Here is a 22,123-nt window from a genome sequence, read left to right as displayed (position 1 = left end):
GATGGAAGAGGGAAGAGGGAAGAGAGGTGGAAAAAAGTTCTTTTGTGATATAGCGGATGGGGGGCTGGGATGTATGGATTAGTTGTTGATGATTGGGGGAGGTGGTGGAGGGGAGGAGGGGCTGGGTATATAGCTGGGGATTGAGGAGGAGAAGCAGAGAGAAAGAATGAAATGAATGGGCTGGCCTCTACACATCATCATTGATATCAATCACCCCATGCCCGTATGTTGAAATCTAAGAGGTTAGTAGGAGATGTAGCAAATGTTTTTCTCTGCTGCCCTGTTATGAAATACGAGAGGGAGTTAATGTGCTTTCCTGGGCTGGTGAGATATACATACTGTTGCTCATGGTTGCTTAACTGGGTGAGAATTTCTAGTAACCCTGATTTGCGTTCAGACGGTTGTGTCCCAAAGCCGCTTCTCTAGTCACACAGTGTTGCGTATGCCACTCACCATAAGGGTCAGTCTGGGAGCAGCAGTCATAAAGGGGCTCCAACCAGATAACCTAGTGGCCTTGAGTGTCTCTCGCAGTTGACCTGTGGTTCCCACGTTACGAGAGAATCAACCTGCAACGTTTTCCGGATGCCCAAGGTTCGAGTCCATAATAGGTCGTCATTTTTTGGTCACGTTTTGGCCTTTTTCCTTCCTTTTTTTCATTCTTTTTTTTGGGAGTATTTTCGCTGCTCACTATTTATTACAAAGTCGTAGTCTGTTTAATGACGGGTAGGTACATATCCTCCTCTAGCAACTCCCATCTCTTCTACGAACTAGATTGAGGAGTGATGCCGTGGAGGTTAACATCAGAGAGAGCTCGAGTTGAAAAGGCAGGGAAAGGGATGGGGGGAAATGGCGGAAAGGACAAGCGGGGATTGAAGGAGGAACGATGGAAGGAGCGGATTCTGCAAGGGAAGGAGTGAAGAGTAAGTTAAGGAACGCACGAGGAGTTATGGCACATGCCTACAAAGCATCACCAATCCACAAGCAAATTGCCAACAAGATTCGAAGATTCTCCTGTGTGGTGGCCATGGAAGTGGTCTCGAACTCCTCTCAGTTTAACCCCAGCGACCTAGGTCAACAATGGCCAAGTCGACTGTAATGTTAGATTATATATTTATTCATAGTATCACCTCTCCTCTGTGTATATGCCCCCAAATATGCTAGCCATGTCTGTCCTGTCTACCAAACACGCCTCTAAATGCCCCAAACCCAACGCTCCCCTCTCCGTCTCATCTGTTCCCAAAGTCGTCTCTTGTTGAACACCTCGACCAACCCCTCGCCACGAAGCAAAACTCCCCAACCACTCCTTACTGTCACACCCAAAAAACCACCAAACCCAACCCAAAAGCAACGCCTACCACCTTCCCCAAACCAAAAACACCTACCGCCCATGCAAATAACCCAACCCGAAAACGCCATCCTCCTACAACTTGGACCTCACCGCCTCCAACCGATACTTCACATCCTTCAGCGCCTTGGTCACCGGCTTCCAATCATCAAACTGCCTCACCAACTCCCTCGTCTCCTCCCCCAACTCACTCTTCACAAAATCCTCCTCCAGCAACCCCCTCATGATCCAAGGCAAATGATACGGATTCGGATTCACCAGCGCGCCCCCCATTCTACTCATCTCAGCAGCCGGATTCGCTCCCGGCACATCCGTCGTCTCCAGCGCATGGCTCACGGCAAGATCATAAACCTGCTCGTCATCATACAGCCTCGAGTGGCCCTCCCCAGAGTACAAACTCCCCGCCAGCGGCGTGCTCAGCTCCCTAATCAGCCCATGGTCCGAAACCCCCAAGTTTCTCAGCTTCAGTGCAAAGCCAACCAAATGAGCAATAAAATCCGGTGCGTGGATCCTCCCGTCGATAAACGCCGCTCGGAAAATGTAAGGGTGGTGCACCGGTGCGTAAACAGCCGACTCCATCGGCACAAGCTGGTCGTCAATACTCCCCACCAAGGTGATCCTCACCCCGTACCCCAAGCAAACCTTCATTGCTGCCTCCAACCGCTGGCTGACCTCGCTTTTTGGGTCCCCAAACGCCCACAGCTCCCCCGCCGAGCCCATCAAATACCCCATACTAGTCCTGTAATCGGGGAACGGTCCCAAAGAAACCCCCGCCATGGCACAGACACCGACCCTGGCCTTGTTGACCACGCCCATTTCGATTAGCTTGGCCAGGAGCATGATACTCACTGGCACACCCTGAGAGTGACACCCGATGAGGATCAATTCAGCCGATCTGATCTGGTCGATCCAGTTGAGGAGCAAGTTCCAGAGGTTTTCTACTCTTTCCCCAATCTTGCCTTCACCTTCCAAGGCTACTTTTTCGATTTCGCAGTCTCCACAGCCATGTTTATCTGCCCAGCGTCTAATGGCGTCGGCGGTGTGGTTGGCAAACTTGATCGATGTGCCTGTTGGCTGGCCGATGACTGTCCTGAGATAGTTCGCGGGGAAGAGCCCATGAACGCCGATGGCAATCGCTTTCTTTATTTTGGGGAGGTCTTTGGAGATGTAGACGTGCTTGTTTGAAGGAGCTTGGCTTCCTCGAAGAAGAATACGGGTGATTTGCTTGACGATCGAGGGGTTTTCTTTGAGTTTGTAGGTTCCATTAAAAGACGGAAGCACAAGGTTGGGTGCGGTAGTTTTTGTTGATGAGGCTGGTGTTTTCTGCGCAGCCCCCTTGGCCGGAGCTTCCACTGCCTTGGGGGTACCAGGACGAATGGGGGTCGTGTCATCGATTTCCATCGATTCTGGACGGTCCCTCTTGGATCTCCTGATGGAAGCTGCCTTGCCTGGCGGACTGGCTGAAGCTTTGGCCAACTCTTCCTTCTTCCCAGTCTTGCCAGACTTGATCGACAGATCCTTGGCTGGTTCCTCCTTTTTACCAGACTTGATAGGGGTTTCCTTGGTTGGAGAGCCTTTGAACTCCATGGACTTGGCTCTCTTTGGGCGGTGTTCCGAGCTTTCACCCATCACCGCAAGCTGACCTTCGTCGGAATCTTCGGCTGACTTCTTTCCCGATGTTGGCCCTGATTGTCGAGACCAGAATGCCCATGTTGAGCCTGTTTTTGGGGCTGGGTCTGATGTTGTAGAACCTGAGGGCACCGGAGTCTCCTCGATTGGTGGGGCACCCTGCATGATGGTGTCTTCGGGCTCCTTCGCTGAGTCGCTGGTGCTGTCTGTTCTGGGCACTTCCGCTGAAGATTGGTCTGTTGTAGAATCTGAAGCAGTTTTTGCTGGCTGTGAAGTTGGTACGCTCTTTCCTGCTCCCCAACCCCAGATCCAAGATCCATAACCTCCACCAGTAGCGGCATGTGCTTGGTTCTGTGCCTCGGTTTGCTCGGCTATGTCCGGCGACTGTTGTTCTGGCGGGTCTCGAGGGGCGGGCTCTTGTGTCGCATTCTCTGGGACCTGGCTACCAGCAAGTGTTGCTTGTGTGGCTGGTTCCTCCGCGACGTCCATTTGCGAGGCCGGTGCTGATGCTGGAGCTGGAGGCTGTGAGCTTCCCCACCACCCTCCTAGCCATGTTGATGTAGGTCGCGTAGTTGTAGCTGCAGACGCAGTGGGTACCGTAGGACCTGTACTCTGATCCGTAGCTGATTTGGCAGGTGGTGTCTCTTCTTGTTCTTTTCCATTGTCTTCGGTTTCCATGACCACGTCCTCCGACTTAGCCGTAGTCTTGGCCTCTGCCTGTCCGTTTGCAGGCTTCACAACGGTCTTGGAGCTCGGTGTTTTCAGGGCTCGGGTTCCATCGCTCGCGAATCCAACGCCAGAATCGTGTGATTTCGATAGTGAAGAAGGAGCAGGGGTCGGTGCTTCGTCGCCACTCATATCAGAAGGCTTCTTTGTATCAAACCGAGTAAAGTCGGCGGTAGCCATAGGTTTCGAGGTTCCACCCAAGATGGTCTCGCGCGCAACTTGGGTGGATGCTACAGACTTCTTCGATAAAGACCCATACCAACTACGAGTCTTGTTCACCTGCTACGTGTCAATCAATAAGAGTTGCCTAGAGGGGCTGCCTGAGGATGGTGCGCATGGGATAATGGTGCTTACCTGCTTCGAGCCTGGGCCAAAGTTGGATGCGCGATCGCCACTTCCATTGGTTTTCAGAGATGGCGGGATGCTCTGTGGGGGTGTAGAAGCGGCCGGCGATGTGATTTGATCCGCAGTGTCTGATGATTGTGTTGTTGGCGCATTCTGCTGGACCGGGTTCGGCTTTGCTCGTTTCCTGGGAGCCATGGCGGCTTTGATGGGGTTCTCGCGAGTGTCCTACCAGTCCAGGGTGTAGTCGCTTGAGTTCGAGTGTCGTATGGAGTATGGGTTTGAGGCGATGGGGGGCTGTCTCGTCGTCTTTTTGTTCTTAGTTGTCGTTGCCTTGGGCCATGTGTTCAGGTTGCGTTTGGGTACGGCGCGACTTGTTGAGTGGGTGGCCGAGGAACGACCCCCGGATACGTCATCCCAGTGGTTGGGGGCACTACCGAAAGCCGCTTCTGGGCGCACGGGATCATTTTACAGGCCATGCATTTGCGAGACTTGGCTTTTGGACACCGAAAGTTTAAATTCCATGTGAGACACTCTTCGCTCGGATAAACAGTCGGTCAACTCCAGCTATCGGTCTAAATAATTGTCCGTAGACAGTCATAGCTCAACGTCGTGAAAGCTGTCACTAACACCCATATTGCCTGACAGGATGATCCCCCCCAAAGACTCCAAATCAAACACCGTTGACAAGACTGCATCAGCGGCTGGTCCCTGGAACTGCAACGTCGAAAGCTTGGGCCACGTATCTTTACATATACGCTACTCTACTTGAAGTTAGCAACCAACAACCAGCTCGTCCAATTCTCCAACAACAGCCATGAAGTTCAGTTTTTCCATATCTTTGGGCTTCAAGGTTTCAGGCGTCAAGTGAACGTGGGGAGGAGCATGTGGTGGGCAAGTAACGAAGAGGTGAGTGATGGGGTGTTGCTGTACTCTACCCTAACCCTGGTTTGAGCATGACCTCTTGCATGAGAGATGCCAATGTAAGAAAAGAGAACAATGCGAATTTGGACAGAAGATGGAGTGTTTGGCTAGAAAATTAGCCATTTGGTAGGTCATACTGCCATCTGTAGTTCATCCCATTATCAGGTTGAACATCTTCGGCAGAAGCAGAAGTGTTCCATGTCAACTCTGGGATGATCCAGGGTCTCTTCCAAAGCCCCACCGGTGCCGTTCACCGCTTTTGTTATCGTTATCGCCAATGGGCAGGACCCACCAGAAATTTTTGTGGTGGGTGCCAGCTTCTTGTGGTTGCGAACGAGCCTCCCGTCACTTAAAACGACCCAAACATCAACTATCCGCCATGGGTTCGTTAAAGCGCAAAGAGGGCCCCGACGGCTCTGTCTCCAAGTCGGCAAAGCCTACAAATGATACGCGACCCTCCAAAAGGGCGAAAGGAAGCGATTCAACCAAGGACTCCAACAAGAAGGGCGACGCAAAACCATCAAAGCCGTCTACCCCAGCAACATCTCTGATCAAGGAGGAAGAGCCATTGTTTCCCAGAGGTGGCGCCAGTGTCTTGACCCCCCTCGAACAAAAGCAAATTCAGATCCAGGCCAAGAACGATGTCCTCTTCGAAGAGGCTGCCAGCAAGAAATCTGGAGGAGAGAAATCCAAGAAGAAGAAGGCACGCAAGTCCAAGGGTGGAGAGGTAGAACCTGTAAAAGACGAGGATGCCATCAAGGTAGAAAGCTTGAACTTCAAGGTAAGAAGAGGAACTTCGTCATGGGGTTGCCATTGATGGCGTTGCTAACAACTTCCAGCGCTTGGTCAAGGGCTCCCTGGTGCTCGGTACAGTCTGCGGCATCAACCTCACCGATGTTGCCGTTGCGCTTCCCAACAACCTCGTCGGCCACGTTCCAATTACGGCTATTTCAGATATCTTTACACAAAGGTTACAGGCAATCGCCGAGAAGGACGAGGAGGAGGATCAAGCAGACGAGGACGACGAGAACATCGACCTCCAAACTATCTTCCGAATGGGCCAGTATGTTCGCGCCTACGTTGTATCAACACACGATGATTCGGTCGACGGAAAGCCCAAGCGCCACATTGAGCTATCACTCCAGCCGGCGCTCGCCAACTCTGGCATGTCAGAGCAGGATATCGTCGAGAACACTACTCTTATGGCTTCGGTTGTTAGTGTGGAGGATCATGGTTTTGTTATGGATGTCAACATCTCAGACTCAAAATTGAAGGGCTTTTTGCCTCGGAAACAACTCGACAAGGGCATACCGGAAGAAAGTGTTCAGCCTGGCTCAGTTCTGCTTTGTATTGCGACCAGCAAAGCTGCCAGCGGCAAGGTTGTACAGCTTTCCATCTTGGAGGACCGCATCGGCAGCATCAAAAGCTTCCCATCCGAGGCCACGACTATCGGCTCGTTCCTACCAGGCACCGCGGCCGATATCCTGGTTTCCGAAGTCACCGAGCACGGCCTTGTGGGCAAGGTGATGGGTCATTTGGATGTGACTGCTGATCTGGTTCACTCAAACGCTGGCCCTGGTGCGGTTGACATTGTGGACGAGTACAAGGTTGGCTCGCGGATCAAGGCTAGGATCATTTGCAATTTCCCCACCGCAAGAAAGCCCAAACTCGGCATTTCCCTGCTGCCACACGTGCTGTCACTTAAACCGAAAATCGCCAAAACCAAGAACGGCATCGAATCATTGCCAGTGGACATTCTCGCCCATTCTACCATCATTGAAAAGTGCACTGTTCAAAGGGTTGAGCCCGAAATTGGTCTCTATGTCGATGTTGGTGTCGAGGGTGTACCAGGCTTCGTGCACATCTCCAGAGTGAAGGATGGCAAGGTGGACTCGCTGTTCGAGACCAGCGGCCCTTACAAGGTTGGGTCCGTCCACGCTGCTCGTGTAGTTGGCTACAATCCTTTCGATGGGATGTACAACCTGTCGATGGAGAAGAGTGTCTTGGAGCAGCCATTCTTGAGAATACAAGACATCCCCGTGGGAGTGGTGGTGCCGGGTGTGGTTGAAAAGTTGGTCGTCAACGAGCACGGGCTTGGCGGTTTGATCGTGAAGGTTGCCGAGGGTATTTCCGGTCTGGTTCCTGAAATGCATCTTTCCGATGTCCATCTGCAGCACCCCGAGAAGAAATTCAGGGAAGGAATGAAGGTCAAGACCCGTGTCCTGTCAACCAACCCAGCAAGACATCAGCTGCGGCTTACCTTGAAGAAGACACTGGTGAACTCCGATGCTCCTCCGGTCAAGTCATATGACGAGCTTGCTGTCGGGCTTCAGACGTTCGGTACCATTGTTAAGCTTCTGGATCGGGGTGCTATTGTTCAGTTTTACGGACAGCTTCGTGGTTTCCTTCCGGTGTCTGAGATGAGCGAGGCCTACATCCAGGATCCCAAGGAGCATTTCCGTGAGGGCCAGACTATTAGTGTTTACGTCCTCAGCTTTGACCCTGAGGAAAAGAGAATGATTGTGTCCTGCAAGGACCCATCAGCCTTTGGTTTGGAGAAACAGGTTGCACTGAAGAAGCTCCAAATTGGCAACTTGGTTACCGCCAAGGTCACACAAAAGACAGAAGACGATATCTTTGTCGAGCTCGTCGAGGGCTCGTTGAAGGCCATCCTCCCTGTCAGACACCTTACCGACAAGTCGGTCAGCAAAACACAGTCTGCGCTCAAGAAGATCCACGTCAATCAGACTCTTACGGAACTGGTTGTTCTTGAAAAGAACGAAGCTCGTCGGTCCATCATCCTCTCTCACAAGCCAAGCCTTGTCGAAGCGGCGAAGAAGGGCAAGCTTCTTCACACAATTGACCGCGCACGTGTGGGTGACGTTGTACCTGGCTTCATTCGCAACATCACTGCCACGGCCGCCTTCGTCCAGTTTGCTGGCAGGCTGACAGCGCTGCTCCCCAAGACCAAGCTGCCACGCGATATCCAGGATAAGCCAAGCTTTGGCTTCCAAAAGCTGCAGTCTGTCACTGTCAAGATCACATCGGTCGACAAGGATCTTAACCGTATCGTTGTTGCTATTCCATTGGAGGGTGGTGAAGACGTTCAGGCAAAGGCCTCTAGCAAGTCGGCCGACAAGGCTATGAATGCCCTGGATCTGTCGGTCTTGACTATGGAAGATCTCCCGATTGGCAAGATCACTAAGGCGAGGGTAAAGTCTGCCAAGGATACACAGATCAATGTTGACCTTGCCGACAACATCCAAGGCCGTATCGATGTTTCGCAGGTCTTTGACAAGTTCGAGGATATTCGCAGCGTGAAGAAGCCTTTGGGCAAGTTCAAGACTGGCGAAATCATCGACGTGCGTGTTCTTGGTATTCATGACGCTCGCAACCACCGTTTCTTGCCCATTTCTCACCGCTCAAGCCACACGGTCCTGGAGCTCTCGGCCAAGCCAAGTGATCTTCAAGAAGGCTCTACCCCAGAGCCTCTGAGCTACGCGAAGCTTGAGGTGGGGCAAACTCATCTGGCGTTTGTCAACAATGTCGCTCAGAATCACATCTGGGTCAACCTGTCACCTAATGTTCGCGGCAGAATCAGTGCCGTTGAGCTTTCCGATGACTTGTCAAAATTGCAGGATGTGGCGAAGAGTTTCCCTATCGGCTCTGTCCTCCAAGTCCGTGTCATCCACGTGGACGCAGAGAGGAACCGTCTCGACCTCTCGGCTCGCGATCCCAATGCAGAGAACCCGTTGACCTGGGACAAGATCCAGAAGGGCATGGTGCTTCCTGGAAAGGTCACCAAGACTACCGACAACGTAGTGTTTGTTAAGCTCAGCGAGTCTGTGGCTGGACCTGTTTTCTTGTGCGATCTTGCGGATGATTACGAGGAAGCCAACCCTCTGAAGCATTCCAAGCACGAAATTGTCCGTGTCGCCGTGCTCGATATCGACAAGAGCAACAAGAGACTGAGATTGTCGATGCGCCCCTCTCGCGTGCTCAGCTCAAGACTCGAGGTCACAGACAAGGAGATCACTAAGGACACCAAGATCGCTGTGGGCGATGTCCTTCGTGGGTTCGTCAAGAATGTGTCTGACAAGGGTCTCTTTGTTACGCTTGGCGGTGACATCGTGGCTATGGTCCAGATCAAGAACTTGTCAGACTCTTACCTGAAGGACTGGAAGGAGCACTTCCAGATTGACCAGCTTGTCAAAGGCCGTATCATTTCTGTCAGCAACGGTCGCCTAGAGATGAGCTTGAGGCCTTCCATCCTAAGCAAAGACTACGTGCCCCCAATCACATTCTCGGACCTGAAGGAAGGTCAAATCGTAACGGGCAAGGTCCGCAAGGTGGAGGACTTTGGTGCTTTTATCGACATTGATGGTTCTGATCGTCTCTCCGGTTTGTGCCACCGCTCTGAAATGGCCGACAGAGCGATCAAGGACGCCAAGGCGCTCTACAGTGAGGGTGACAAGGTCAAGGCTCGTGTTCTCAAGGTGGAGGAGAAGACAAAGCGCATCAACCTCGGCCTGAAGCCGTCGTACTTTAAGGACGACGATGAGATGGACGTGGATAGCGATGAAGATGCTGGTGCCGCCTTGGACAGCGAGGATGAAGACATGAGCGATGCTGGTGCTGGCGGCGCCCTCGTTATCAATGCTGACTCTGACGATGAGGATGATGATGATGACGCTGACAGCGACGTCGAGATGGATGATGCCCAAACAGAAGGCGTCAAGGGTCTCGAGACCGGCGGTTTCAGCTGGAATGCCGATGCTTTGGATGAAGATGACAAGGCCGCTGGCAGCACTGATGAGCCGATCAAGAAGAAGAAGCAGCAGCAGCAGCGTGAGTCTCGGGCCCAGGTAGACCGGACAGCCGAGCTTGATGTCAACGGGCCTCAGACGACGAGTGATTACGAGCGTCTCCTTCTGGGTCAGCCTGATTCGTCAGAGCTGTGGATTGCCTACATGGCTTTCCAGATGCAAGTCAGCGATCTTGCCAGCGCGAGACAGGTGGCTGAGCGTGCGATCAAGACGATCAACATCAAGGAGGAGCTTGAGAAGCTAAACGTCTGGATTGCTTACCTCAATCTCGAGGTTGCCTATGGCACAGAGGAGACTGTTGAGGAGCTTTTCAAGCGTGCCTGCACCTACAACGATGAGCAAGAAGTCTATGAGCGTCTGGCCAGCAGTTACATTCAGTCTGGCAAGCTCAAGGTAAGCCACGCTCTAATCTATTTTCATGATAGACCAGTCACTAACTCCCAGCAATAGGAAGCAGACGATCTCTTTGAGAAGATCATCAAAAAGTTCGGCTCCAAGTCCCCCAGCGTCTGGATCAACTATGCCCATTTCCTCCACACCAAATATGACCGTCCCGACAAGGCCCGTGCCCTTCTTCCCCGCGCCGAAAAGTCGCTGGGAGGCGGGAAGCCCGTCATTCTGGAGTTGATGCCCAGGTTTGCCGCGCTCGAGTTCCGCTCTTCCAACGGCGACCGCGAACAGGGTCGCTCACTGTTTGAGACCATTCTCGCCGCCTTCCCCAAGAGATTCGACTTGTGGAACCAGTTTGTCGACCTTGAGACCTCGGTCGGCACTACTGATCCCGCCACTGTCCGTGATTTGTTTGATCGCGGCAGCAAGGTCAAGGGTCTCAAGCCCAAGCAGGCCAAGACTTGGTTCAAGAGGTGGGCGCAGTGGGAGGATAAGAATGGGGATAAGAAGAGCAGGGAGAGGGTTAGCGCCAAGGCGCAGGAGTGGGCTAAGAAGGCGGCTGAGAAGAAGGGGAAGGTTGTTGAGGAGGAGGAGGAGGAGGAGAGCGAGGATGATGAGTAGAGAGTAGGGGTGTGTATATTTGAGATATTGATAAGGAGGGGGAAGGGGAAGGAAGCATTATTCACGGGAGGAGGGGGGAGGCGGAGTTGATACCGGCATGGCCAAATCGTGGTTTTTTCTTTCCTTTTGTTAAAATGTAATTGTCTCTACAGTAGTTACTCACTGTTGGTTTCTGGTCTTGATATCTAGGAAGGTTTATAAAAATGAAAAGCAGGTGTTTTGGGTTTGCTTTCATTGACAGTGCTCGTCAGCCGCACTTGTGATTTACAGCCTTGCCTTTTCTAGAGTGATGTGTATAACCCCCACCCCACCTCCTGCTCAACCTCCAACCTCTTCCAAGCAGCCAAGAGAATGAAAGACAAAACCAGGAGCAAACATTCCTAGATTTTCTTGTTCCCTTCCTCAGTCGGATGTGTGATTCCCAAAGTGAACAAGGATGATGCTTGTTTTGGGTTTGTCGTGTACAAAACCGGGTTTGTTGTTGTTGATTGGAGGTGCATTTGCATATGGGAAGCGACTAGAAGAGGGAGATCGGCAACCTACATGTATACTAGTGTAGTCTTACATATGTGCTCTCTATCACACCGAGAAAAGAAGAAAGGAAACATTGCGGCGCGCGCACTGTGGTGAAACCGGTGAAAGGGGGGGATTGTGGCCAGTTAGGAAGGGTGGAAGGGGTCCGAAAGAGGATGGGGGTTGGTTTTGTTCTTTTGGGGTGATCGGCACGGTATGGAAATTTCTAGTGTGTATGTATGTATATGTAGATAGGTGTGTTGTTGTTGCTTTTTTGGGGGTGGTGGCTTGCTGCACAGTATGCATGAGGAGGGAAAGGTATGAATCACCAATGGGAGGTTTCCCGATTGTGGGTTGAGTTAGAGGTATTGTTTATTTTTCTGGGGGTATGTAGCACGCCACCTCACTTTGAGACATGGGAAGGTTGTGAGGGTTGTTTTAGACATGCGGTTTTGCGGTTGAGATTGCCGAAGTTGAGAGGTTGTGAAGGATAGGCCGGGATACTGGATCTGGTGATGGGGTTGAGAGAGGTGTCCCGCGTAGTGACGTTTTATCTTTTTATGGCGAGGTGAGCTTTCTTGCTCACGCTCTCACTTAACATACTCATGCTGAATTAGCTGGACAGCACGCTCACTCACTCACTCGCTCGCTCAAGCACCTCAGGTCATTTTCTCATGCCAAACTCATACTACACCCCCAATCTCTATCATTGACAATTTAACCACTGGTCAAACCGGAACAGGCCTCATGAATGATTAGAACACTTTTGATCGATATTTATTTGGTATCTCTCTCTCTCCTCTCTTAGAAAGCTCGCTAAGATGCAAAATGCATACAGAACTTGTTTCCCAGTCTTTCTCTCCGTATCGGTAAGACCATAAAAGCAAAAAGCAGAACGAAATGCACAAGCTTGACATGCTCACTCTTAACTCTGTCGTCGCCCTCGCCAACTGAACCGTGATACCAAAAGTCTCATAAAAGAGATCTAGTTCAAGCGACACCAGTTACACCCAAAAAGAGCAAGGAAAAAAAAAAACATCCAACCCGGAGGAGACTCTAGTTTTTCCATACTCGCAGTCCGTTTTGGTCCCCCTGTGTTCCGTGGCCCCGAACTTTTCCCGTTTGCTTTTGTCCAGTTCGTCCCTTCGTAATTGTTGCTGTTGTTCCGTCATGTGGGTGTTTTCTCGGAAAGAAAAGTGAAATAGGAGATCAAAAAAACAAGATGATGGGGTATCTGTTCGCTCTTTGCTGGAAAAAAAAGCATCTGAACTTGTCTGTGTGGTTGACCAGTTCAGCTCTGTTGCTTGTGGTTATTGTTGCCACCGTGGCGTTAGCATTTCAAATGCCACCCGCCACTCTTCTCTCCGCCCTTTCTGCGCGGTGTCCTCTCATCATCATAATCATCATCACCATCCCCTGCCCCCCTCCAAAAAGGGAGGAGGAACAAACAACAAAACACCCCAGCTAGTCACGCGCTCCTCTTCACCCTCTTCCTCCCCCTCTTCTCCCCCTCCCCCTCACTATCCCCCTCCCCTTCCTCCTCCTCCTCCTCAACCTCCTCGGCCCCCCTCCTCCCACCACCCCCACCCCCACCCCCAGGCGTCTCCCTCTTCTCGTTCCCCTTCTTGATACTAATCAGACACCCCTGCTCCTTCAACCGTTTCGTCAACCCCGTACTAGCCTTCATACCAGGAAAATCCTTTGCATTATACACGCAAAAAACCTCGCTCATCGCCGTAGCCACAATCTTACTCCTATCCCCCATTCGCATACTCATCGGATCCAGCACCACAAGCGCAAACTTCAACCTGAAACTCCCAGGTGTCCTGCAGCTCAGGTCAGGAAAGCAAAAGAAGCAGCCCTCCTCCCCGTTTTCGTCTTGGCCGACAAAAGGGGAGGCGACGAGGGTGCCCATGAGACGGCGTTGTTGACGGAAGTCTTCGGGCATGGCTGACATGTCGCGCTCGCCGCGGTCGTCGTAGATGGAGCAGTGGACCACGGAGAATTGGTGCCGGAGCCGGCGGGAGAGTTCCTCTGGGGAGAGGGAGGGGTCGTGGATTGTTAGTTGGACTATGGGGGGTGGGTCAATTACTCGGCGGTCGCGCTCGCCGAAGCCGCAGGAGCGGGCGGCGTAAGGTTGTTGGCGGACCGAGATGCGGTATTCCGAGGTTGAGGGGATGGGGGAGGGGGCCGGGGGTGGGTAGGAGGGGTGGGAGGTAGTGGTGTTCATGGTTGTGGTGGTGTTTGGGTGGGAGGTGGAGGAGGAGGTAGTGGTGGTGGTGGCGCTGTCTGAGCTGAGGAGGTTGGATATGCTCATGGATTTCCCCTCTTGTCTTGGGGAGGCGCTGGCTTGGGTGCTGTTTGATGGGCTTTGGGGGAGGTGCGGTGGCGGGCGGCCGTTCATGTATGCTGATGCTGGGACGTAAGGGCTGGCAGAGGGGCCGCCCATCAATACTGGTGGGAGAGCGCTGTCGTGGTGGAGGGAACTCCCTCTTGAACGGGGGGATTGATGGGGATACTGTCGTGGGAGCCCTTGGCTGTGGTGGTCTCGGAAGCTGTTCATTTGCCTCAGACGCATCTCATGGGCTACCTCGTCAGATGACCGGTCACTGGCTGTTGATGATAGGGTGGGCGAGCGCCGGATGTCGACTGCCCGCCTGGAAAAGGCATGGGGGTCGTTGCTCGGACCAGGGAACTGCGGAGGTGTCTGCCCGACTGGCGAGGGGGTTGCGTAGTCTGAATAGTAGCCCGGTTTCCCTCCTGGGTAGGAGACTTCTCGTCCATTTGGCATTGCAGGAGGGTGGCTTGCTCCTGCAGTCGATATCATGGTGGCCATGGAGGGCAGCCGTGTAGGCTGGGTGAGGTGAGGGGGCTGTGGTGGTGGGTACGGTGGGTGCTCTGGAGCGTAGTGCCCATGTCCGGGGGCATATCCCTCGTGGTAGCTGTGATGTGGTCGAGACATGCTGTCGACGTCCAGCATGGGATGACGGCCAAAGTCGTGAGGAGCAAAGTCGACCACTGTAGACATTGGGGGAGGCGGGATCACAAATGGATGAATAGAAGAGGGGATCCGAGCCTTTTCATTACTCGGTCAGTCTCTTGTCTTGGAACTGGTCAAAAAGCTGATCTGCAAAAGGTGGGCAGCCGTACACTAGAGAGAGCCACTTGCTGCCGGGCGAGAGCAGCCACATATACGAATCCGGGTAGCCGGGTTGAAGGGTCGGAAGTGAGGCCTTGTCTCAGCGGGGGAGAAACAATGGTAGGCCACTAGTCGAGCCTCGAGCCAACAGTGTGTGCCGAGCTCTTGCAGGGAGGTGGCAAGGGTGAGAGCCCGGGATCTGGGATCTTGCGATCTTGATGCTGTCTCTGGTGTTTGGCGGTGATGCTCGCCGAGGAGCAGGGGTCTCGTGCAGCTGCAGAAGCCACAAATGAAGACAGGGCCAGCTGTGGTTGGATCGTTGGACCAGCTCTGTGGCCAGCCGAGGGCACGCGTGGGTGTCGAAGGTTGACGTTGTCTTGTATCACAGCGCCACCGGTCTGGATACCATCAAGTTCACACCGTGGAAGCAGGTGGTAGGGATGTGCTGGCCAAAGGTCGGGAGCAGCAGCACAAGACAAATGCGCAGTGTTCCGAGTCGGAATCGAACGGAGGGGAGCCGGAAGAGAAGTTCGAGTCTTGTTTGCCCAGGTGGTGAAAGCTGCAGGGCCGCCTGCTTTTATCATCTGTGTTCAGGTGCAGCAACAGCCCTGCCGTACAAGCTCAGGACTCGGCTCTTGACAGGCGGGTCTGGTACCACGTCCCGGCTCGATCTGGGGTCAGAGGGTAGCAGTTAGGGTAGTAGTGTAGCAGGGTATCAGGAGGGGTAGCAGGCAGTCGGGATATTTCAGAGCAATATGGTAAAGCCGGGCTGGTGGGCCATGGTGTGAGAGGATATATTGGCCTCCAGCTGTTGCCCGCCGCGGTGGAGGAGCACTTAAAGTAAGAGAAGAGGCGCCGGCGACCTGACGGTCCGTGAGTGGATGGAAGAGATGCGTTCTGCAGATTGCCCGACAGGGATCGCAGGGGCTGATCGCGACAATCCAGCAAGCGGGTTAACGGGACCATCCAGTCCTAGTGTAGGAATGGACCAAGCACCTACCTACCTGCAGTCGAACCCTTGGATCGGGGGGTAGGCCTATCAAGGCCAGCAATGAGGTGTGGGATGTGTTTGGGATCTGGCTTGGAAGCTTTGAAAGACAACTAAGGCACCAGGAGCGGGCTAAAATCCGCAGAGACGGGACAAACACCGTCTGTCAGCCTGATCAGCAGTTAGTTCAGCACCGATATGGCCCGCTGTTGCACAGTGTACTTCCTTTCTTTGCTGGGTGCGGGGGAGATGGGGCCCGCTCCGTGGACGGCGATGCTTCCACGGCGGGGACCTTGGGGACTTGAGATATGAGACCTTTGACCACCACAGGGTGAACAGTGCGAGTCATCGCCAGAGCCTGTGTAAGGGGGCCTAGGAGACGACGGGAAACAAGCCATCCCGCTGGCAAGCCGAACACCGGCTGATGTCAACGAGATGGAGTGAAACCCAGTTCCATTGCTGAACCCGTCCTTCGAGTCGTCTCATCATGGCCCGGCTCTCTCAAACAGTCCCGGAATTCTCCCACGGGTTTGACGTTGTCAATAGCGAGCCGATTTTGTTACACAGCAGTCAAGAGACGAAAAGGCAAGAAGGTGACCGGAGGTCTGGGCCAAGTTCGCCAAGACAAGTCCGTGACTGCACGGAAGACAGGTTCCCTTTGCTGCCCCTCCAAACCATCGTGTTGATTGCCCGGGGGTAGAGCATCGTGGGAGCTTCATCATTTGCGAGTGGAAAGCCAGCGCATGTGGATAGAGATGCATATCAGTAATGGCGCTAGCCAGGGTTAGGACCGCTAACAAGACCATAGCGCGCGGGCCATCCAACCCCCGGCTACGGCAGTCACAGGGTCCACAGTCCACCGCAACCTGGAATTTACCCCGCCGCTCTCCTACTTCTTTCAACACTTCTCCCATCGACAAAAAGACCGGAACACGTTCCAGTGCCGTTGAGCGGTGGTGAACCCTTGCCCATGACTCGAAATGTCTACCTTTTCGCCTTCTTTTAACTTGACCGCGCGAGCTGCAGGCTGCAGGCTGCCGGGCACCTCGTTCTCGTCACACAGCACACGCCCTCGAGAACCAAAGACTCACGACGCCCTCACAATCTCACTGTGAGGTGGCGCCAAGGCAGAGAGATACCCCCGGACAAAATAGCCGTGCCGTCCCCCAGGATGATCCAGACGTTGGGGTCTTTTTCTCGGTTCCGTCAATATTAACTTTTTAGAGTTGTATTAACAGAACCGTCTGTCCCCCGTCACAGAATAGATTGCCCACCACACGTGTCACTCGAAACATCTGCCGGCTTTATTTTGCAGATGAAGCTGTTGACGCCTTCCCGCCGCCGGTTCCAGTGACCCGGCAGAGTCTTCTCTTCTCTACAGTACAAGTCCAGAGACCGGTCCAGCCAGCGGTGTGGCTCTCTTACTCGCAATCGCCTACTTATGCTCGGCAAGCCACACGACGCCATATGCAGTCAAACACTGCAACCCCTATGGTCAATTTTATGATGTGGCCCTCCTTCGATCCCTCATCTTGCAGCAGATTTCTGATTTCGACTCTGAATGGACCACGCAAACATCTTCCGCCGTGTTTGTTTCTGATCATCGTGGGTCGTGGATGTGAATGTGACGAAAGGCATTCTGTCTTCCATTGGCTGCAACGCCGCCCCTTTCCTCTTTGCTGAAGATGGGCCAGCCATCCGCATTTCGGTAACTATAGGCACCGTCTAAGCAGCTAGGATGCCGATGTCTTTCGGTTACATTTCTTGTTGGCCGGAGGGGGGCTCGAGGGCCTTTTCCACGTCTGCACTGTCAGCAAACCCCCGTGCCTACTGTCAATCACTTGCCCATCATAACAATGCATCAGGGCGGATCAGAAATAGCAGGGAGAGCCTTGCCGCGGACCGGACGGTTGCAGCGCTTCGCAGCGGGCGGGCGAACCATCTGCGCGAACAATTGGACAACCGCGGCCTGAACATATCAAAGCGTACGGCTCGACAATAGTTGCCTCACTCGGAGTCTACAACCAGAATAACCTCGCCATGTCATCGGTCTGCGAAGCCTTTTTCAGAACCTGCAAGCTTGCCGCTGTGTCAGACAAGGGCCAAGAGGGGTTCACAGGGGTCACCGTCATGAACGCGGTTCACGGATCCTGACAGGGTTCGCCAGCACCCGTGGTATGGAAAGATGTGACCCTGATTCCCGGTTTCTGTCTTGTGCCCCACGATGGGGGCGCTGGGGGGAATAATGCCGCTTAAAATGCTTGTGGCTAATCAGCGACTTGGCTAACCACGGCAATCGTTTGGGCTCTAGTGGCTCTTCAGCATCCAAGCAGACGCTTATCGCTCACAGCCAGCCCCCAGTTCCATGCGTCGTCACACACAAGTCCAGCACCTACGCATGCTCTTCAGCCCCCGTCATCCCCGTCATTCATGGCTCGAAGACTAGCTTACTAGCTAGCTCTCTGCTTCGTCTCTCCTCGTCTTTTCAGTGGTGTTCCTCCGGGCTTCACTTCTCGGTGCCGAAACATAAAGGCAGAATACACCCCCGTGCCGTAGAGAAGCAGACAAGATGGGGCCGGACGGGAACTGCTCCAACAAAAGAGGCCCTCGGCTACCGGAGTGCCAGTAACACGATTCGGCCATTCCTCTCTGGGGAAAAGGAGGGTTACTTGTGTGGGGCACTGATCGTCCCGTTCCTGGGCCCGGCAAGCGGCGCGAAAGATTGGCTTCCCACCGTCTATCATCGCTTCCACCATGGACTCTTGGCGTCCGAGACCATACAACGACGCTTGACTTTACCTGACGGTTGAACCAGTTAGGTGTAGATGTCATGTGATGAATCCTGTCATGGGACGATCCTTACCTCAACAGAGCATTAGGCGGAACAAAGTCAGATAGAGGACGGGGCTAACAACCTTGCTCCTCAGGTTGCTTTCGATCCCGTCGTCTCACCGTTCTAGTTGTATACATCCGCTCCGTCAATGCGGCATGCTCCATCGGCCACTGAACTGTACCGTTCAGGTTATTGTTTTGAAACGCCTTAACGAAGGGTCCCAGCCATTGCTGATGTCGTACCAAACTTGGGAGTCGTCCTGTGCTTGGCTACTTCAGCCACAGATGCACTTTCGTTTCATCGAACACAAGTCGCCAACACCCACACTCCATCGGCCCGTCCAAGCCCCGGATTTGGCATGGCTTGCTGACGACGACATGACGGACGACATGGACGGGCTGCTGAGATTGATGGCTGTTTCCAGGTTTCTATTTCCAAACCCGCCAGGTCGACGCTCAACCAGACACTTGCCGCATCCTGACAGATGCCATGGCACCCACCCACCAACTACCACCTCCCGTCAAAGTCAAGCGCGCCTTTGCTTACGCATACCCCACGATATGGGGCCAAGTTACATTGCCATCTACATTTGAGATCAAGCATCGCCAAAGTTGAACGGATGTCGGGCATTTCCAGACCTCTTCTCGGTGTCCTGACTGGAACGGCACGGAAATAGGACGTCGCGGCTCGCTCATAATCATCTCATAAGCAGCCACAGTACAAGACCGTCTGTTCTGCGACTAAATGAATATCGACGCAAAATTTCAATATGCGCCGAACATTAGGCCGGGCGTTTTATCGGTCCTCCTGCGTCGGTCCCGAGACTGCAATGTTCTTTTCTACCACGGAAGTTGCAGCGAACTAACTGAATAACGGGGGGAGAGTCGAGCAGACTGGCACCCATGCTCTTGCCATGCCATACCGGTCGAGACACTCTGTTGGCACTTGTTCTTTTGGCCCTGAAGACACCAAACCGCCTCTCATGAGAATATGGTTCACCAAACCAATGAGCCAACCATAAGGCTTCTGACAACCAGTTCCCTCGGACCCGCATTGACGCCCTGATTGCCTAACCGTATATCTGGACATGGACGCCTGGGGGCAAATCCTCCACGCGTCAAGATGCAATACTACCCAACCAGCTCTCTTTTTAAGGGCAGACTTTCTTTCCTACTGGTCGCCTCTTCTTTCTGCCTTGGACCTAGCAAGTATCAGAGCTCTTTTTGACTTGACGTCTTGTGGACGAGCCGGACTTCCGCCGCACAATCTTATCTGCCGTGCTGAGCGGCCTATCGGTAGTTGTTGAAAGTTCATGGTTGCAATCCGATGTGAGTTTTCTCGGATGAAGCCGTCATTCAGTACATGAAGCTGACTACGAGCTTGGGGGATTATCATGGTCCCGTCCAGGCGTGATCTCACTCCCCGAAAGGGCTTGCCCATCCATCTAGTGTTCTGTCGGCTGCGGTTATCTGTCTGGCACGATCACCACCATTTTCTAGAACGTTGGCAGATCCCCAAGAGACACTGCCGCTCGATGACCTCGCATTCCCGCGCGGCATATTGGAGAGCATCGATCTTTCGTCACAGTTTTCGGCATCCGCGAGTTATGCTGTATGCTTCCATGACCAAGGTGCTGCAAGCGCAGCATCCGGCTTTCCTCTAGAACCGCCTGGTCTTTGCACGACCGGCCGTTTTGTATTCCGTACCAGCCGCCAAGGGCGCTGGTGACAGCGACGACGACTCGGATTCCGGGCTGGGCAAACAAGAGCCGAGATGTTGTGCTGCAGACTGCAACATACCCGCATGCAGAGTTGAAACTTTGAAACTGCGGCTAATTCTACCCCAAACCCCAGGTCACCATCTTCCCCGCCCTCGTCCACCAATGTGTTGGTGGACCTAATTAATTTGACGGGACTTCTCGAAATCTTCGAGTGAAGATCACGGAACCAGACAGTGTCTGTGTGTAGTGCGTTGTCTCTAGGTCTGTTGACTCCGATCCGTTGAAAAACCATCCGGCTCGAGCGCACGTCATGCGCTTGACAAAAGGACCTTTTCTTCGTCTCTTTTTGTTCCCTTCGTCTCATATATCTTCCTGATGATCAGATGAGCAAGCGCATTGCGGATGAACTGTCGATCACTTCTTCAGATTCAGACGAGATGCACTTCCAAGTAGCATCGACGGAAATATGGGGAGAGCTCCAAGATGACATAAAGTCACATTGTAGCTTTTTGGAACCGGAGACTTTAACCAGTCGAATGGCTGTCTATATACCTGGCTTTTTCCCTTACAAGCTCTCCAAGACTAGCCAAATTGATGGATCGGGCAAGCAGGGGTTGTCTTGGACGATAGACGAGGAGAGAGAATCCGGGTAAATCTGCGGTTCTCCAGATTTTGGCCTGCTATACTTGATATACCGTCCAACGGTTACCTTTCTTGGCTGGCACTCTAGTGTTGTCTCCGCTCTTTTCGGCTCTTCATATCGGCGTATGGCTGGGGTAGGTCTGGCCGGGGAAGGAAGAGGAGGGTACATCATTTAATATATGAGTGTGCGTTGTGCAATATGGGGTACTCCAGGTTCCTGGAAAGACTTTATATTGGGGGAGGAAGGAAGCTTATGTTGACCCGAAAAGGAAAACGGAAGGGGGGGTGTGAGACTATATTGCGGGAATTCTCCGAGACGACGAATTGTTGCCTACAATCTGATCAACATGCCGGGACGAGTTTACACGACCGGGAGCACAAACATCATACACTTTCGATTGTGCCTCCGAAGTTCGCTCGTCTCTACACGGCAGGAATGCTGTAATGAAGGGGGGGCTTTTCCGGATGGTATATCTCGTCTGGAGGGACGACTCGAGGCCGAAGATCTGCAACGTTACCTGTTACCGGAATCAACAACGGCTATTGTTCAACTTTTTATGGTCCCTAGCTACTCTTTTCTACCAAACACCAATCGAGAGACCGAAGACCAGGAAAGCAAATTTGACCTACCCTGTCGACGACAGATTGCTAGAAGCCTGGCGCAAATGCCGTCATACAGTCAATATACGGCAAATCCCATCTTTCATTCCCAACTTACCGGGGGTTTCTCGCTGAGATTTGGTGCCTGACTGGTTGGTTGTGACCAGGACGACTTAGCGCTGTCATGGGGGTGAAAGTAGGCTGAATGGTATGGTGTTACGGTATGGTTGTGAGGTTGATGCTATTGGGTGAACCGGTTGGGGGAGGATGCCGGATATCGAGGAAGTTAATCTATGGTTCCATTGGTTGTTTTCTTCTCATGATGAATGGCTTTGATGAATGCCGAGTGGCAAGTCAGAGTTCTGTTGTCTTTATGGTCAGGGGCACTCAACAGCCACTTTACACATACAAGGCTACTAGACCGGTGCGAGCAAGATCCAAGATTGTCTGCCGAAAGCGCCGGAGATGCTGTCAGTATGAGCGAGTGATTTCACGGTAAAGGCCTGATCTCGGGGCGAAGAGCAACTTGTTGTGTACACACCCTCCCGTCATCAGGGAACAAAATCCGGGAGACAGATTCGCCAGAGTTTTACTACTGTGTCGAGCTTTCGTCTCATGCTTTTCCCGCTTGAGTTTGGCACTGCTGTCCCGGTGGACCTGCGGACTGCGGGCCGGGAAAAATAGTATGTGTTTGAGGTCGGCCGGAGATGGTTTTAATGCCGGCGCGGCCGGCCGGCTGGGTGTTTTTTGTTGTTTGGGTTTATCGGCTGGTTTGACTACTCAGTGGCATGGTTTGTGTCAGTTCTGGGGCTGACAGAGATGTACACGATGGGTGTTGTGCAGAGGGTATCGCCGAGTGGGAGTGGTACTGCGCTCTTTGGAGCT

General features: G+C 53.1%; 4 protein-coding genes across 4 annotated transcripts; 2 read left to right on the top strand and 2 right to left on the bottom strand.

Moving 5' to 3' along the window:
- Positions 1–1,035: 1,035 nt before the first annotated feature.
- QC763_706360 (uncharacterized protein) lies at positions 1,036–4,707 on the bottom strand. Its single transcript, XM_062915626.1, has 2 exons — positions 4,055–4,707; positions 1,036–3,979 (listed from the first exon to the last, which is right to left on the bottom strand). The coding sequence occupies exons 1-2, from the start codon at positions 4,238–4,240 to the stop codon at positions 1,421–1,423; spliced, it is 2,745 nt and encodes a 914-aa protein (XP_062761611.1). The 5' UTR covers positions 4,241–4,707; the 3' UTR covers positions 1,036–1,420.
- On the top strand, positions 4,573–4,814 carry QC763_0105140 (uncharacterized protein; the record flags this gene model as incomplete). Its single annotated transcript, XM_062906449.1, has 2 exons — positions 4,573–4,627; positions 4,691–4,814. Exon 2 carries the CDS (start codon positions 4,692–4,694, stop codon positions 4,812–4,814), a length of 123 nt encoding a protein of 40 aa, XP_062761610.1. The 5' UTR covers positions 4,573–4,627; position 4,691.
- A 429-nt stretch (positions 4,815–5,243) lies between these two features.
- On the top strand, positions 5,244–12,732 carry RRP5 (rRNA biogenesis protein rrp5; the record flags this gene model as incomplete). Its single annotated transcript, XM_062915625.1, has 4 exons — positions 5,244–5,747; positions 5,806–10,185; positions 10,243–11,884; positions 11,942–12,732. The coding sequence occupies 3 exons, from the start codon at positions 5,244–5,246 to the stop codon at positions 10,801–10,803; spliced, it is 5,445 nt and encodes a 1,814-aa protein (XP_062761609.1). The 3' UTR covers positions 10,804–11,884; positions 11,942–12,732.
- QC763_706330 (uncharacterized protein) lies at positions 12,065–14,984 on the bottom strand. The gene is made up of 2 exons (XM_062915624.1): positions 14,469–14,984; positions 12,065–14,392 (listed from the first exon to the last, which is right to left on the bottom strand). Exons 1-2 carry the CDS (start codon positions 14,505–14,507, stop codon positions 12,785–12,787), a joined length of 1,647 nt encoding a protein of 548 aa, XP_062761608.1. The 5' UTR covers positions 14,508–14,984; the 3' UTR covers positions 12,065–12,784.
- Between the last annotated feature and the right edge of the window lie 7,139 nt (positions 14,985–22,123).

The sequence above is a fragment of the Podospora pseudopauciseta genome, assembly GCF_035222475.1.
Source record: "Podospora pseudopauciseta strain CBS 411.78 chromosome 7 map unlocalized CBS411.78m_7, whole genome shotgun sequence".
Taxonomy (NCBI): domain Eukaryota; kingdom Fungi; phylum Ascomycota; class Sordariomycetes; order Sordariales; family Podosporaceae; genus Podospora; species Podospora pseudopauciseta.
This window is presented reverse-complemented; position numbering and strand designations above follow the sequence as displayed.